The sequence below is a fragment of the Enoplosus armatus genome, chromosome 5, assembly GCF_043641665.1.
Source record: "Enoplosus armatus isolate fEnoArm2 chromosome 5, fEnoArm2.hap1, whole genome shotgun sequence".
Lineage (NCBI taxonomy): Eukaryota > Metazoa > Chordata > Actinopteri > Centrarchiformes > Enoplosidae > Enoplosus > Enoplosus armatus.
In genome coordinates, this window is record NC_092184.1 from 5,885,636 (window position 1) to 5,901,869 (window position 16,234).

The 16,234-nt window shown below is 41.2% G+C and overlaps 1 protein-coding gene across 1 annotated transcript in view; it reads right to left on the bottom strand.

Annotated features, from left to right (window-relative positions):
- Positions 1-205: 205 nt before the first annotated feature.
- The window catches only part of eml2 (EMAP like 2), a 32,812-nt gene continuing 16,783 nt past the window's right edge, over positions 206-16,234 (bottom strand). The window contains exons 6-23 of the mRNA XM_070905277.1: positions 10,683-10,711; positions 9,910-10,039; positions 9,317-9,466; positions 8,091-8,160; positions 7,612-7,722; positions 7,362-7,457; positions 7,021-7,155; positions 6,746-6,845; positions 6,168-6,322; positions 5,322-5,447; positions 5,058-5,189; positions 4,817-4,884; positions 4,120-4,208; positions 3,877-3,974; positions 3,468-3,555; positions 3,211-3,306; positions 2,610-2,740; positions 206-1,985 (exon numbers count right to left, since the gene is read on the bottom strand). Coding sequence (XP_070761378.1) covers positions 1,860-1,985; positions 2,610-2,740; positions 3,211-3,306; positions 3,468-3,555; positions 3,877-3,974; positions 4,120-4,208; positions 4,817-4,884; positions 5,058-5,189; positions 5,322-5,447; positions 6,168-6,322; positions 6,746-6,845; positions 7,021-7,155; positions 7,362-7,457; positions 7,612-7,722; positions 8,091-8,160; positions 9,317-9,466; positions 9,910-10,039; positions 10,683-10,711 — 1,930 coding nt within the window. The 3' untranslated portion in view covers positions 206-1,859. The remainder of the gene's footprint in view (positions 1,986-2,609; positions 2,741-3,210; positions 3,307-3,467; positions 3,556-3,876; positions 3,975-4,119; positions 4,209-4,816; positions 4,885-5,057; positions 5,190-5,321; positions 5,448-6,167; positions 6,323-6,745; positions 6,846-7,020; positions 7,156-7,361; positions 7,458-7,611; positions 7,723-8,090; positions 8,161-9,316; positions 9,467-9,909; positions 10,040-10,682; positions 10,712-16,234) is intronic.

Here is a 16,234-nt window from a genome sequence, read left to right on the forward strand (position 1 = left end):
TTTCATTTAACACCAGTTCTATTAATAATACTTCATTTTGAGCTGTTTTAGGAATTGAGCACAATGGGGTTTATTGTATACATGAAAAATCACCCATGTATCGTTTTTAAACCTAACTTTATGATCGTCTCTTGAGATCAGGGGTCGATGGATTTTTTTCCCTTTTTCCTGCTAATGTAAAGGAAGAAAAAGAGCCTCCACTGAGTAGTGCTTGGGTAAAAACTTTAATAACAAAACAGAAGGCAAAGCACAGCTCAAGCTCACTTCAACAGCACAGCAGCCTACGTTACCCTTCTGTCGCTAAAAGTGCCACAAGAATAATAATAACATCCATTATTGTTAGTTAAATATTAAAATAACACAGCCACTCGGATATACTGCATAATACATATATTTACTCTATAGATCTTTGCAACATTAACAGCATCTACAGGAGGAGGGCAGCCTCGGTCATGCTCATTATCTTGCATTGTAGCGCCATCTAGTGCCTTCTTAGCACAGTTACAGTAGTACAATCAGAAACACAGTTGCCCGGGGGGTGGGGTGGGGGGGCTCGGGACAGCCACTTTGTACCGTTTACAATCTCCAACAGAAATCTGTAATACTTACAAACAATCTGCAGCTTAAGAGTTTGGAAATCAGCCTTGGAGATGTAAGAGTGTAAGATAACAAGGCAATGGGGTTATAGTAAGAATTTTAGGAATTCTAATACAATCTTCCTTTACCCCAGGACAGGTCAGTTAGTTCTTCCAAACACGCATCACTCTTTCTTAAAGCTAGAAGATAAGAGACGGGAACACTGACTGTAGAATATCACACCTTGACAAGGTTCCATTTTGTTTTACTACGTCCCGGCACAAGTTGTCACAAGTTTGAAGTTATACCTCTGTAATTTCTGGCTTCAGGAAAGAGCAGTGCATGAATCTAATACGCTCACCTGGGGTGCAGAAATTACATGAATTCTTAGAGGGCCATGTGATTTTGCAAGTTTTAACCCGGTTATTTCAAATCATACATACTTACATACATCACAGCTCACCACTTCGCAAACCAAGAAAATTTATTTATAAGAACACATTGGTTTCCATGCATTCAGTAGGATATGAGAGTCTACATATTTTAGTTGAGTTATCAATTACAGTGAACATCGATTCTGCATTCTTTTCTGTCAATCGTACCTACCCGTTGGGTGGTCATGCTATTATAGTGCAGTTTTGAAATGTCTGTACTATACCCATCCACCTGAAGCAGGTTTCAAGAGTCTGATAACTGATTTTCAAACTTTATAGAAATTAATGGAAACCAATAGCTGCTTGGAATGATAGGAAAAATAACCTAATATTAAACCTCAAAATATAACCCTAACCCTACGTGTGCATGCATTCAATAATGGTCAACAAAACTGTAAAGTATACATGATTTGTAATTAAGGAGCTAAGACTTGCAAACACACTTGTCCCTTAAAATAGGTGGACTTCCCATTAAAGGGGGTCAAGATGAATACAGTTCAGGCACGGTTAGTACTAATGCTAAAATCACAGGTTTACTGTGTCGCAGTAGTTGATACTTTTGGGAACAGTTAGGATTCACTTCCTGCATGGCAACAAGTCATTTTCTCTACATTCTATTACAAACAGCAGGACACAAAATAATATTCCATTTATTACAATGACACCCATCATCGTAGATCGTACATCTGTAGGTTGGTCAAGTTGTGTATGTGTGTGTTGTATTTTACTTTCCAGTAGGCACAGAGGAGGTACTGCCCCCTGGTGGCAGGAGGATAAAACAGTGAAGAGGTGACAGGGGTCAGAGAGGATGCTGGTCCTCGCCTGTGGAGATTAGAGATGTGGATCTGTCTAAGCCACCACCCACTGCAGGATGCTGGTGTCTTTCCCACCAGTGGACATCAGGTGACTGTTGTCGTGCAGGAAGGCAACGTTGGTCACGTGACTGCTGTGGCCACCATACTCGTGGCTTGGAGCCTGTAAATGTGGGCAGGGCAGAGGGTCAGCAGGGTAAGCTGTTAAGCCACTGTAGTATATGGGTTCTCATTTAGGGAAATGTTTAACTTTTTTTAATTTAATTTTAAGAAAACCACAGTAGATTTCTGCATCAGTACCAGTTTTTCATGGACTCTAAGTCGCTTTTAGTCACAACTTGTGTGTAAAACGAGTTTCATTCCAAAAGGGTTCAAAACAATACCACCTGGTTGTGACTATTAACAGATTCTGTGTTTCTGTGTTAATGGCAGCCAGCTTGTCTGAACGGACAATTAAGTTTACAGCTCCACTTTAACTTGTTAAAAAAGACAGTCTAAAAGTGTTTGCGAGCACAAAATAAACACCTGGTAGACATTGTGTGCGTTATAGGTCTGGTGGTGATGTGATCTTGTGGTTGAGTATTTTGTTATTTCTGCTGAGCTTTCATCATGTTTCACAGTGTTCATTAACACTTCATCACAATGTTGGCAGAGAAGAACAGTGTGGCTGCTCGGCTCTGGTGTAAAAGGTCTATGCAGCGACAGCAGAGAGACGAACTGCTGGATAGTGTAGATACAAACACACAGACACTGATGCTGATGTGCTAACAGAGTGAACACGACTGACCCTTGGTTGAGAGCAGGGGAAGGAGAACAAGTGCACTTTGCCAAAGTCATCGGCAGAGGCCAGCAGGGATCCGTCATGTGACCTGCACACGGCGTTGATGTCTGTGCCGTCTGCTCCATCTGGCCAGATTCCTGAGAGAGACAGAGAGACAGATACAGAGAGAAATAGAGGGTGAGTCAACAACAACAGTCAAACATTTAAGATTCATTTCACGTTTTTCCTGTTTCATGCTGCAGCAAAAAAGCAAAATGCTGTGTAGTGGTTTGATCAAACGTCCGTCCGGAAACCAACTGAACTGACGAGTCAAAATTTAAAAGAGAGGACAAAACTGTTTTCCAAACAGCTTTGGGTGGATGGTCCATCCAGAGAAAGCTGGACTTTTGCAGGTTGGTAAACATTACAAAAGATTGTAAAAACAGTTCTTGTTGCCATTTAGAGCTGCCAATATGCTTAGTGCAGCTTTCGGCTTTTTCTGCTTTTTTCTCAGCATCAGTCAACTCACCCTAAAATGCACAGTATATAAAAGTCAGCTTGTTGATCTCAGGTGGGCTCACAGGCTTTAGATGATCAAATCACAGATGAATGAATTTTATCGACTTACCAAAGGCGTTGAAGCTCAGAGTGCAGGTGGAAGTGGCCCACTCCTGGTTGCGCACTGTGTCCATGTTGGTCACATGTTTACCACTGGATGCCTCCCCTGAAGAAACAAACAAACAAATCTTCATAATGCTCTGCAATGTGTCCAAATGTCACTGTAACATTTTGTCTTACTTTGAAACATCACAGAAAGTCTTATATTGACAATAAAATGAAAGGGTAAGCTAGAGCATGAGAACAGAGACAAGAAGGAGGACCTACAGAAGAGGATCTCGTAGTCTCCTGAGTTGGTGACGAGGTACTGGCTGTCTGTAGACCAGTCCAGATGGGTGACGAAGCTGGAGTGGCCCTGGGAGGATGAATGTTTCAGTGTGTTTTAGTTTTGTTAAAAGTGTGAACTTGGAAGAAGGTCAGATTTTCTTCTTATTCATGTAATTCCGTAGGGAAACTTTTATTTAAGTATTTCAAGTAAAGTGCCAATCAAGTTAATAACAATTAAGTTATTCATCTTTCAACATCAGTTTAGTTATGTAATAAAGTTGTACATAAAGGGCCATCAAGTGGCCAAAAAACTGCTGCTATATTTTTCATTTTAACTATTTTTAAAGCTTTCAGACAACTGAGATATGAAATGTGAAAGAGGGTGGTTATTTTAGGAATGCATACTTACAGTGCATTTCCCCACACGGCTGTACTTTCGGCCATTCTCCGTCACGGCATAGATGTAAACAAAGTTGTCATGGGAAGCAACGGCCAGGAAGTTGCCGTCTAAAGGCGCAAGGAGCCCAGAGTTAACAGTGTTATTATTATAGAGTACTGAAACATGACAGAGCCGTGGTATCCCAGCTGCTGCGTCACTGTGTCCAGTGTGTGTCTCTGATGGATCAGGTTTGGTGACGTGAACATGTTTTACCTGGAGAGTACTTGATATTGGAAATGATCTCATTGCCGTCTGTGTGCATAGAAACAAGATCCCGGGTGTCAGTGTCCAGCACCAACCACCTGCAACACACATGCAACACACACACACACACACGTCAGAAATCCGGGAAAAATCCCATCACAAGTTCACAGAATCCAAGATAATGAATTTAAGTTGCTTATTTTGTCCAGCCAACAGTCCAAAACCCAAAGATATCTATACTATATATAACAGAGAAAGCAGGAAACAGCAAATGTTCGTCATTTTTGCTTAATAAATTATTTTAACGATTACTCAGTTGTTGTTGTCCATTAATTTTCTGTTGATTGACAAATAAATTGACTAATTGTTTCAGCACTAATCTAATGTAAAATGTTTCCACAGTAAAAAATTGAAAATCTGTAAATCACCCATTGATGCCTCCGTTAGTTGAATATTTCTGATCTGATGTTTTATTAACTTCATATGTATTTGCAAAAGTGTATAAATTCAATAATAATTGTTATCAGAGTAGTTGCCACAGCTACATAGGATGGGGTAATACTTTTACTTTTGTTGTTTTTAAATTTGATATTACATTCTACAATTCAATTGACACGTTTCTATATATATTGTCATCTTGTATAATAGTTCTTTTGCCTGTTGTGAATGTTGTGTTTAGTGGCTGTATTGTAACTGTGAGGCCGACCTTCCAGTCATGGTCCCCACAGCCAGAACAGTCCCACTGGGATGGAAACCTGCAGACCTCCCTGGATCCTGGAGCACAGGAGGAGAAGAGGATTCATTAATATATTTAAATTATGACCCTTATCATTGATGATAGAATTGCTTAATCCTCTTTAATCATTTGTTGTTCTCTAGTGCCGTCAGGTCAGTGCTCTACGTCCCGATTAAAATCTTGTTATGACGTGATGTTAAAGACCAGTCACCTCGATGGTCTTGCTCCAGAGGGGCTGATGGGAGTTTGTGTCCCAGAGGTGAACCTGTCTGTCCTGGGAGCAGGTGACGAACTGCTCCATTGAGGGATGGACGTCCAGACCCCACAGCTCATCTGTGTGACCCTGTAACACATTACATGTCTTATCTAATGCACCTGAGGCCGCCAAGTTAAAATGTTTGTTAGCACCCTCCACTATAAACAAAATGATCTCTGCGTGCTCTTCTTAAAACATGCACATTGTGTGTGTTTGTACCTGTACAATAGGAGTTAATGTATCAGGGAAGGCGGCTCTGATGATGGCGTTCTTGGTGGTTCCTACGAAGAGCTCTCCTGGTTTACCTTCAGCCAGAGCCCGAACTGGACCAAACGACTCACCCACCTGGACACACGCACAGCACAGACTGAAAGAAAGCTCACATGTCCCTGTTTAAGCCTCTCACACACTTTATAGATCACGACAGAGCTCAAAGACAATAGGACCAGGCCCACAAAGTCGTTCAGACAAAACTTAACGGAAACGTCAAGAAAGATGATGACATTATGTGTTACGACGCCCCATTTAAAAAGGCACAAACTTCTTTTTTTTTTTTTTTTAAACATACCAACTGTAGATATATTTACATGTACAATGGACTTTAAATAAATGATGAAAAATAAACATTTTGTTTGTGTATTAACTGATCATAATTGCAACTGTAGGCCTCACTGTATTCTACTACACTTGCAACTGATTATTGCTTTGTAATGATGTTGTCCTACAAGGTTCAAGCAATAACTCATTCATTTCAAAAAGGTCAGAATTTAATGCAGTGTTTTTTATTCAAGTTCAAGCTCACACTTGGTTATTGCAACTGTAAATCTGTTATTAACAATCACATTGGGAACTATTTACTAGCACCACCTCAATCTTTCAGCTGTTGTTTTTGTTGTATCCTCAAAGAAAAAGATGATACTTTAAACCCACTGGTGGTATACTCGTAGACATCAGTACACTGAGAGTAGACAGAAGACTAAATCTCATCAAATGGAGCAGGTGTGGCACTTCTCCTCAGGACCATTGTGCCTTTGATGTACACACTCGACACTTTGCTTCTCTCACCTCCATCTCGGCCTGTTTTCTGTAGTCGTGGTCCCACAGCACCACCTTGCGGTCCTTCCCTCCTCCAGACACCATGGTGCCGTCCTTCAGGACACAAAGGGAAAAAATCCCACCCTCGTGGGCCCCCGACACCTGCTGGCTGATGCGGTTACCACCTGTCAATCAGAACACAAACAGAGGACACCCGGTCTCTGATGGATCCTTTTATATTTTCAGGTTTTTGAATAAGTGGGAAAGACAAATAAAAACTGCACATTACCAGCGCTTGATGATGAACCCAGGTAACATTTTCAAAGTTCTGCTGGAATGAATTACATCTAATAATAAAACTACTTGTGGTCGTGTTTAGGTAGGTAGCACAAGATTGTTTATGGCTATGTATTCGTAGTGACCCATAACTCGTTCCTGTATCTTTAGAGGTTGCTTTTCAAACATCTAATCATGTTCTTACATGAACAGCACTGCTGTGTTAATATGTTCCTACTTCATTAGGCAGCCAGTCTTTCACTGTTTGGAGATTTAATCTCTAAATGTCTTGAACAAAAGGTTGGGATCATTGTGATTCATTTAGGCTCTACCTTTGGCCCAGACGTAGATGTTTCCACTGGAGTCTCCTGTGATGGCGTCTCCATTCTCAGCAAACGCCACACACAACACATACTTGGGCTTCTCGTGTTTCTAGAGAGAAAGAGAGAGAGAGAGAGAGAGACAGAGGGAGAGAAAGTAGGATTTATTGAAAGGCTGCTGTATTATACTACATTTGTTTTAGCTAGCAGTACCTCCAGCGTGGGTTAACCTGAGGTAGGAGGGTAGTGGGATACATTTTTGGAGCTTGTTGTTATCATGGCTGTACCTCGAACAGGCCCTGTCTCTTGCTGAGAGTGTTGCCCTCCATGGTCCAGAAGTTGATGTGAGATTTTCCACAGGTGACAATCAGGTTGGCATCCATGGGATGAAACACAGCAGCCAGTACAGAGTCATTGGAGCACTGCAGAGACAGGAGGCATGAATATGCAAACATGTTTCTCTAACAGATTCATTTAGTGCTCTGGGAAGAATTTGTAATATTGCAACCCTTTTGCCCATGCTGGTAATCCAAATGGTTTGTTAATTAAAGTTTAGAAGCAGGACATAGTATCAATAATGATAAAGCTGTAGAAATGGGATCAGGTCAAAGGTGAAGGGTCAGGGTACCTTGACATCAGCCAGTTGCTTCTCCTTCTGCCAGTTCCAGACCGACAGGATGTGATCGTTGGCATCGTCCACAGCGCAGAGGAAAGTGCCGCCGTTCTGAGAGAAAAACCAGGAGTTAGATCTTCATAAAGCAACAGTTACACGTATGTGAAAACTACAACTCTTATGTAAATCTTCAGTCAGTACTTGATTGAGCTTTGCACAGTGTCAACCCCTCAGTAAATACACTACAGGATGTGAAGCTGCTTACCGACTTGGAGAAAGCCACGCAGGTGACCGCTCTGTCGAACACTCCCATCCCGATCACATGGAGAGTGCTGAGGCTCACAGAGTCCCAGACACGAACATGAGGAGCCAGCAGCTGAACAGGTGACAGACACGAGATGCAGGGAAACAGTGTGTCGGTGATTAACAAGAGGAACTGATTAAAGAATCAAACACATGTTTTTATACTTTCTTACTTTCTTTTACATTTTTTGTTCCATGCAAGATTATTGAACTCCTTATGCTAAAGCACAACAAAACAAGGAATTTTACATCATATACAATAAAAATATCTGCAATTAAATTCAAACAATGCTTTCTTACTATTTATAACCATAACAATTCAAATATTGTGGTATTTTTTAGCCTTTTCAATACCTCCTTTGAAGCAAACAGTGTCAATATGTAGCAGTGAGTAAAACAGTGGAACTCTGTAGGAGGATGTAAGTGTGGTTTTCACAGTACCTTTCCATCTTTAGAGTTTCCAGCCATTTGCCCCGTTGCTATGGTAACCATGTCAGGATGCACGCTCAAGCTGAAAGGAGAATATATAAATTATTACTTCATTTTAATTTTTATACACTGCTTCAGGCTTTTAAAAGGAAAAAGGAGTAAAATTGTGTTCCACTGCAGATTAAAGCTGATTCAGATTCAAACATGATGAAAGTAAACGCATCACTTAGTGGAAACACTAAATATCGTCACAAGGATTTGCCATCACTTGCTGCCATTTCGGTTTTCTTTTTGGCCTCTGACTTTCATAAACAAGGACGTTCAAGGAACTGATACTTCAAAATTTGACAGGAAGTGTCAAATATGTTTTTAGAAACACATTGCTGACAATTAGTACCATTAAATGAGACCCTTCTAAAACATAAACTGCCAAAGTCTGTAAATCACAATGCAATATAAATTGCAATGTGAATCATTCTGACTTCATCACTTGTGTTTCAAAAAAATGACAGAAAGAGTTCAGTAGTTAATAGCAAGAAGAAGAGAGGAGAACTCGATATGACGCCGTGGGAGAGGAGGACATGATTGTTTCCCTGTAGAGATGAGTAGCTTTCCCAGCATGCCTCGGGGGGATTCAGTTTGTTTACATCCCAGTGGCTCCAGTCACAGAGCTCATTCAGGATGTCAACTAACGCTCATTAAGTAAACCAAAAATCCCATCAATGATAAACACAGTCAGCTGCATGAAACTAACTGAGTTACACAAAAACAAGAACGATGAGAGAAACAGAATCTGAGTGGTTTGTCTCTTCTGTCCTCGTCTCGGCTTTGGAGTTCATGAGGAAGCTTCTGATGAACCGGCCAGTGTGAAATAATTGAGTTTCTGGTTTGACTGAATAATAAAAGTGTTGCGTACAAAATAATTTCAGTAGATGGATACAGAATAATTGCATGTAGCATTTGTTTCAACAGTGTCAATGTCTTGTTGAAAGGTTGCATCACTCTGTTTAAACAAATGTTTCCATATCCTGCTGTCGACTCTACTCTGGCTGCTGTCAGTGTCCTGTGTATTATTCTACATGTGTCCTGCACACAGGGCTTGTGCAGTTAATCTTTCAGCACAGCCTTTGATCAAAGGAGATATGTTGATTAAATGGGAGAATCCAGGGTACACAGGAACATGTTACTCTACTTTGACCTTATGTTAAATATCAAACACATGCTTGCTGCTCTCTCACCATTTGACATCGTCGTTGTGGCCCAGGTAGTGTCTCTGCTGCTGCTCCTCAGTGTTGTACAGCACCACCACAGATGCATTGAAGTAGACGATCTCTCCTGTGGGCAGCAGGTAGAGGTTGGAGCGGCAGTCACGTCCGCGGTAGCCGTACCTACGCTTAAGTTAGGGAACAAGACGGGTGAAGCTGGACAAGACCAGTGAGAAACAACATTTGATGTTCTCATTTTAGGCATTTATCTGATGCTCTTTACCAAGGTGACTCACAAGGACTGATGCTGGTGCCGCTTTTACAATTTTTATAATAAGAAACCAAGAGTACTGCTCAAGGTTCGGAGCTGCATCTCCCAGAATATAAAGGATCATACATGTATGATGGAGAAATTATAGCTTGTATAACCCACAGTTTATATTTTACATTTACTGCCACATAGTTGCATTTAATTAATGGAGACTGGCAATTATTTAGGTTTCTATCCATCTGTCCATCTATTCTAGGGGTTTTCAAAGTCTGACACTGTGCTCAGTCTCACTCCTGATCCATCAAAGAAGCAGTTTGTCTATTTCTCAGTTTCCCTCTCCCAGTCTGAAGGATACACCCACTGCAGCTTGAGCTTGCGGTCAGGTAGCGCCACCTTGTGGTCGAGGCTGTAGCTCTCCCTCTGCTGATCAGGGACATGCATGGTGACAGGACGACCTCGGAGGAACATCCTCACGTAGCCGTCCTCTGGAGGGAGAGAGAGAGGGGGAAGAAAAATATGGTTGGAAGGTTAAGTGGAGAGAAGGGAACAGGGAAACAAAAGTCAAGAAGCAGAGACAAATCGAGGAGACAGAATGAGACAAGTGTCTCTTCTTAGAAAATAAGAGCACTGCATTAATTAAAGGCTGTGAGAGTTCATGAGTCTTCATTTAAACACAGACCTGACTTCCATCTTCTTTTATCTAATCCTGTGGCTTCGTGTTGAGTTCTGAGATTAAATAAAAGTAGGTTTTCCTGATGCGACTACAAAATTGGAACAGCCGACCAGAGAATTCTGGCTTCTTAAAATCTGAAATCCCAAATATTCTACAGTATAGAAGATGTTCAAATCCTGTTCAAACTTACTTTACTGACTACAGTAGAAAGGTATACTGTGTCACTGTGAACTTCATTCGTTATGTTTCCTTCAATTTCTGACATTTGCTCGTTTTCTGGAAAAATCTGGAAAAATCATTTAATGGTTCAAAATGACAGTAAGAAAAATCCTTCAAGAGTTAAAGTGTGACAGTAATGGGAGGTTAAGACATAATACCCAATGCAGTCTTAAAGTAGACACTGAGACACACACACACAAATACAAAGCATCAGTGGGGTAAGAAACTGCTCTTACCTGCATTGAGGGTGCATTCTTTGGATTTGCTGAAACAAACAAACAAACAAAAAATCAATGAAATGTCTCCTGTAAAGATTGTTATGTAGCATAAGATGATACTGGGTCTGTCGTTCATAATGGAAAAAAAGATGTATACGTGTAAGAAGTTGTTTTGCACCAGCAGGTACACTCAATATTATTTTCTAAAGCTCCTGAGGCTTTGTTCCACACCATTGTTCCAGTTTCTGAATTATTTATTCTTTGCTCTACAGGCTGCAACCCTCAGTTTCACATTAACTGGACAATAGGGATGTCTGCGGAAGAGCTGCAGAGTCAGCAAAAACACAGGCCTTGCATCATGCAATAACGACTTGGAAGACAGCTCTTGAGATGATGGACTAGATGCTTGGAAATATTGTTGTACTTATTACATATTAACTGGAATGTTCAGCATGCACCAAACTTGTGGAAATGACCAGTAACGTTTCAATGTTTTCAGTAAGTTGATTTTTCAACTATGGATAATTAGAGGTCATTTGTTCAGGCTCATTTTGTTTTTTGGTAAGGATTTCCAGGGCTGGATTACCAATTGGGCAAAGCAGGCAACTACCCTGGGTGCCCAGATGGTCCCAGGTTTACAGTTTGGTTTGTGGTAATTTGATTAATTTCAACTCAGTTACATTATTCAACTTCACTCATCCACCGTAGGGCAAATAAACAGGTGCAACAGCTACAGCATTTTCGAGGCCCAAAATAAGGTATTATGGCTGTTGATATCGTGCCAACATAGTACATATTCCTTAATGTATTTCCTCCTCCTCCTGGTGCCATGTTTAGTCTGTTGTGTGCATTGTACAGTATGTGATGGTACCTGAAGGCAACATGATTCATACACAATGAACAGGCAGTGGCCAAGGCTCCTACAGCAAGTTAATGCCGCCCTGGGCATACGTCTTCGTTATTGGACGAGATACAAAGCTACAGACATAGCCCTGTTTATCTTTGATGAATGGAGACCGTGAATAAAGTACCAACTCTTCAATGTGACTGTGTACACAGGTTGATAAGAGAATAAGTGTCTCTGATCGAGTCAGCAGACACAAAGTAAACAGAGACTATCAGTTAAACACACAGTGAATGTGGTGCTCAGCCCAACAATGTGACAGAGGAGGATCACAGCAAAGATGAAAGAGAGAGCAGTGAGATGGAGAATCACTAGTGTTACCAAATGTCAATAGAAAAGCTGAACGTATTTACATGAAAAAATTGGATACCTACTTTAACATTTAAAGTGTCAACCAGTGAGTCAGCCACAAAAACCATAATTCGACCTGTCAATCAAAACCTGCAGCTGCCTCATCAGTTTGCAGCACCTGAGCAACAGCCACAGCTGTTCCTGAATCAGCTGTCTGTCAACCAATCAGAACTGCCCGCTGAGCATTTCAGTGCACGCTGACCACAACCTAACCTGTCGGGATGCTGTCAACCAATCAGGATGTTGAAATGCTGCCTCAGCTGACAGGTGGATATCACCATGGCAACAGCAGTAAAAGTAAGGCTTGATAAGATAAGGGAAACTGTCAGCTCGTCTCTTCCTGCTCAGCAACAGGAGAGTCTGGAAGAATGTGTTTGACTTTTCCTGAGTGTCTATGGAAGCAGACAAAGGATGGGTGGAGAGAAAACACAGCACTCTGAGAAAAACTGCAGTGACTTAGGTGACTTGTCTCAGGTGAAACCAACAAAAACTCATACACTGACAAAAAGGAACAAGTCCACAAGACAGGACACAGACAAATAAGTGAAAGACATGAATAAATGAGTGAAAAAATATAAGAAAAGCAAATGCTTGCATTCAGGAAATAATGAACCCTATGGGTACTATACACGATGAAATGACATGAACTGAGGAGAGATGCAACTTCAGGCAGTAAACTGTGAACTTCATAGGTATCTGGGCTTTGGAGCACTGTTTTTACAAATGGGTCCCTTTTTTTTTTTTTTTTATTGTGCATGTGCATCCTCGTGCACTTGCAACTCAATAGGATACCAGGAGGAACCACGTGTGTGTCTACTTTTTCTGCCATTTGTTTAACAGGGAGTTACCACCTGAGAAAAGCCTCACAGCACTAAGACGTCTCAGTGTCTCTCAGAGCCCGTCAGGTCGCGTTAAGTGAAATGTAATCAGAAAGTTGTTGTTTTCTTTCATAAAGTCTGTTTGCCACAAGGTGTTTTACAAATCAATAAGGACATATCTAAAAAGAAAAGAGTAATTATTAATCATGAAATACATACATGGGCTTGTATGTGTGTTTGAACACAAAGCATCTGATGAAGATTAAAAGACAGACAGCAGAGTAAACGGGGGCGACTGATCTGAGGACCTGACTGGTGTCTGTTGTGTCTGTAGGCAGCTGGAGGCAACCAGTCAGGGTGTCGGCTCTTTAAAATAACCACATAAAGGCCTGTTTGTCTCTTGAACTGTGTGTGTGTGTGTGTGTGTGTGTGTGTGTGTGTGTGTGTGTGTGTGTGTGTGCGTGGTCTGCCAGGAAGATGAGGCGTGGCCCCGTTCTAACCAATGAGAGGACAACATTGATTCAGAGCCAGTAATTAGTGCAGGGCATGCTGGGTAACTGGCAGCAAGTCAGGGCAAATAACTGGGGATCTAAAACCCATGCGTCTGCAGTCCCAGTCAACAGGTTTCCAGGAAGAGAGAGAATGCACAAACAGAGCACTCGTTAACATGCAGCACTGAGTGTATTGTCGGCATTTTCAGCTTGTCTGCACTCTGAAAACACAATGGGTTCTGGCAAGAACCAGAGAGGCAAATGACGGGCAAAGACCCTTCAGGGTTCCTCTGAGAAAACCTGCATCATCATCAAGATCCGAGACATATTAAATTTCCCTCAAGTCTCAAGCTCCCCCAAAAGTTTCTAACCTCTTGCAGCCAGGCAAAATGGTTTTACTTCTCTCAGTATGGTCTGGAAAGGCTCAACAGACTTAGCTTGAGCCTCGCTCATGGGAGATAGAGGGTGAAAAGAACAGGCTTCAACCAACAGACTGAGTAATTAATGTGTCTACAGACAGGAACGCTTCCTGCAGCTCAGCTGTGCTTTGGGTTTGAGAAACAAAGTAGGTGTTCTGCAGAGCTGTCAGATTTGACCAAAAGAGATGGCCTGTGGAAAGCTATAAAGTTTCTCAAAGATCTTTTCGAAATATGACTTTGACTACATGAGGATTTAAGGACCACAGTGTAAGAAGTCTATGAAGCTTTTATGTATTGACAACTGAAAACATTATTTAATTGATTGCATTTATATTTTTAGCAAGTCAAACATTTCAAACCAGCTAGCATTAATAAAAGATTTTGTTCGAGTTTAGTGTGTGCAATTTTATTTATCAAGCCTTCAGCTGACTTTTGTCCAAAACTTACACAAGGTACAATAATCTTAAAGCCTTCAATTGCATGATATGATTACGAGAGATTCCTCATCACTGTATTTCATGAGTAAGGGGAAAGTGCTTCATCCAGCTGGGAGAAACTAATGAGATGGATGGTGTAGTAAATCAATGTTGTTATCAAAGTGATGCAGGGGGGGAGAAAATGGATGCTGTGGTCTGACTGATGGGACGTAGCCCCCTGAACTGTGGGAGCTGTGGGAGCAGCAAAGTGTGCGTCCATTTCCCAGTCAATTACGGCTGAAGTACTGCAGTGGTTAGGTTAATGGACACAAACACATCTGATCATCTTCGGCTTTCTGTTCCATGAGACAAAAGAAAAGAGACGGATAGAGTGAACATGATAGAAATCTCTTCCTTATTCCTTGTATTTTTATATTAATGCAGACATGTGTGGCAATATTCAACTTTGCACAATGCCTTTAGATTTAAAGGGTTATTACCCTTAACTTAACTTTAAATGTACTTCATATTATATGAAAAGAAAGGCATTCATAGTGATGTTAAACTGGTTTATTGTGGCAAAACCTGGTTTTAGTGGCGCAAAATGCTTCTCTGCACTCAGCGACATGGTCAACATGTTAAGCAGGAGCTTCAATCAATGTTCTCAGTGATTTTGAAAGCTGAGCAGAATGCAGCAATGTGACCACAGACAGGAGGCTGATGTTACAATTACACAGTAATGTGTTTCAAGCCTTTGCAGTGTTTTGGGGGGGACTCTCAGTTACAAGATGCTCTACAGGTTTGAGAAATTAATGAATCAATTATAGTCCCTTTGAAAAACATCAAAAGGAATGTTAAACAAGGTACAAATGTGCACCACCGGAGGCAGCATGTGCAAATAAAACTACAGTATGTGTAATGTAAAGCAGGAGCTCTGTCCTGTCTGCTGCCAGAATCAATCAGATTTAACAGAACAATCGGGGAACTGACAGAACAGCTGAGCTCAGTGTGACTAGTCCCCTGTCACTTCACGTTCACTCATTCCTTTATGTGTGTGTGTGTGTGTTTCATAACTGGACAAAAATGTGACGCGAGGCTTCTTTGTCTCCACCGTCATTAGAAGACCGAAGACAAAAGAGCAACTAATGACAGTTAAAAAGACACAGAAATGAATTCAATATGTGAGTGACATAATGAGAGACCTCTTAGGTAAGAGAGACACATCAGAAAAAGGCACCACAGTTTTGTGAGCCAAAGAACATCACGAATCATAGCTTTCTTAATGAAAAGCAAGTTTAACATAGTACAGTACAACTCACTTTTTCCTTCCTTGTTTGAACTACACAATTGAACTACGACTATTCCTCTCAAAATTATGTTATTCAGTTGGTTTTTTTTGTTTTCATCCCTCCGGCCTCTTGCCATTTGATCCATGGTCCACTAATACAACTGGCTCTTGTTTCGGTTGTGTTCACGTTACTTTGCTGCAGCCCCTCCCCAAAGCCACCCACAGCCCTGCAGACGGGAAACCTACTGCATCAAACTGTTTGCGTGACAACAGAGTTTCATAGAACAACTAAACTTCCTCAGGCTGCAGCCAGACCTAAACAGTGGAACTTTTAATAGACCGAAAATAACCAAAAACTTAAGATGGTGTAGCCTGAATGCATTTTACAAACCAAACCACATTGCCTTCCTTTGTGCAACCTATAATTTTTTTTAAATAGTAGTCAAACAACAAATGAGGGACTAGCTGGGTGTGACACAAAAAACGTACTTTTACCATTTTTTTTCTGAAATTCATCCAGTTGACTGGAAAATTGCTGTCACCATCTCGTCATCCAAAGACTAAAGCTACACACTTTCCTTCACAAAATACACACGTTTACTTCATTTTTGTGCTAGAAATCCTTGAGAGCATACGACTTTCTCTTCCAAAAAGCTTAATAAGTAAACACTCCCCTGCTCTCTCCTGTTAATCATTGATGGTCCAAAGTAAAGCAACTATTTACCTGGAAGATCTCTTCATGGCTGCAAGGTTTCCGTTAGAGTAACAGTCAACAGTGGTGAGCAGTCAGAGTGGTTCCTGTCTTGTCCAACAGCCACAGCAACACACTGACTTCCTCTTCAACTCAGCAAACCTTTAGCTCAGCCTGAGGTGGCCCCATCAT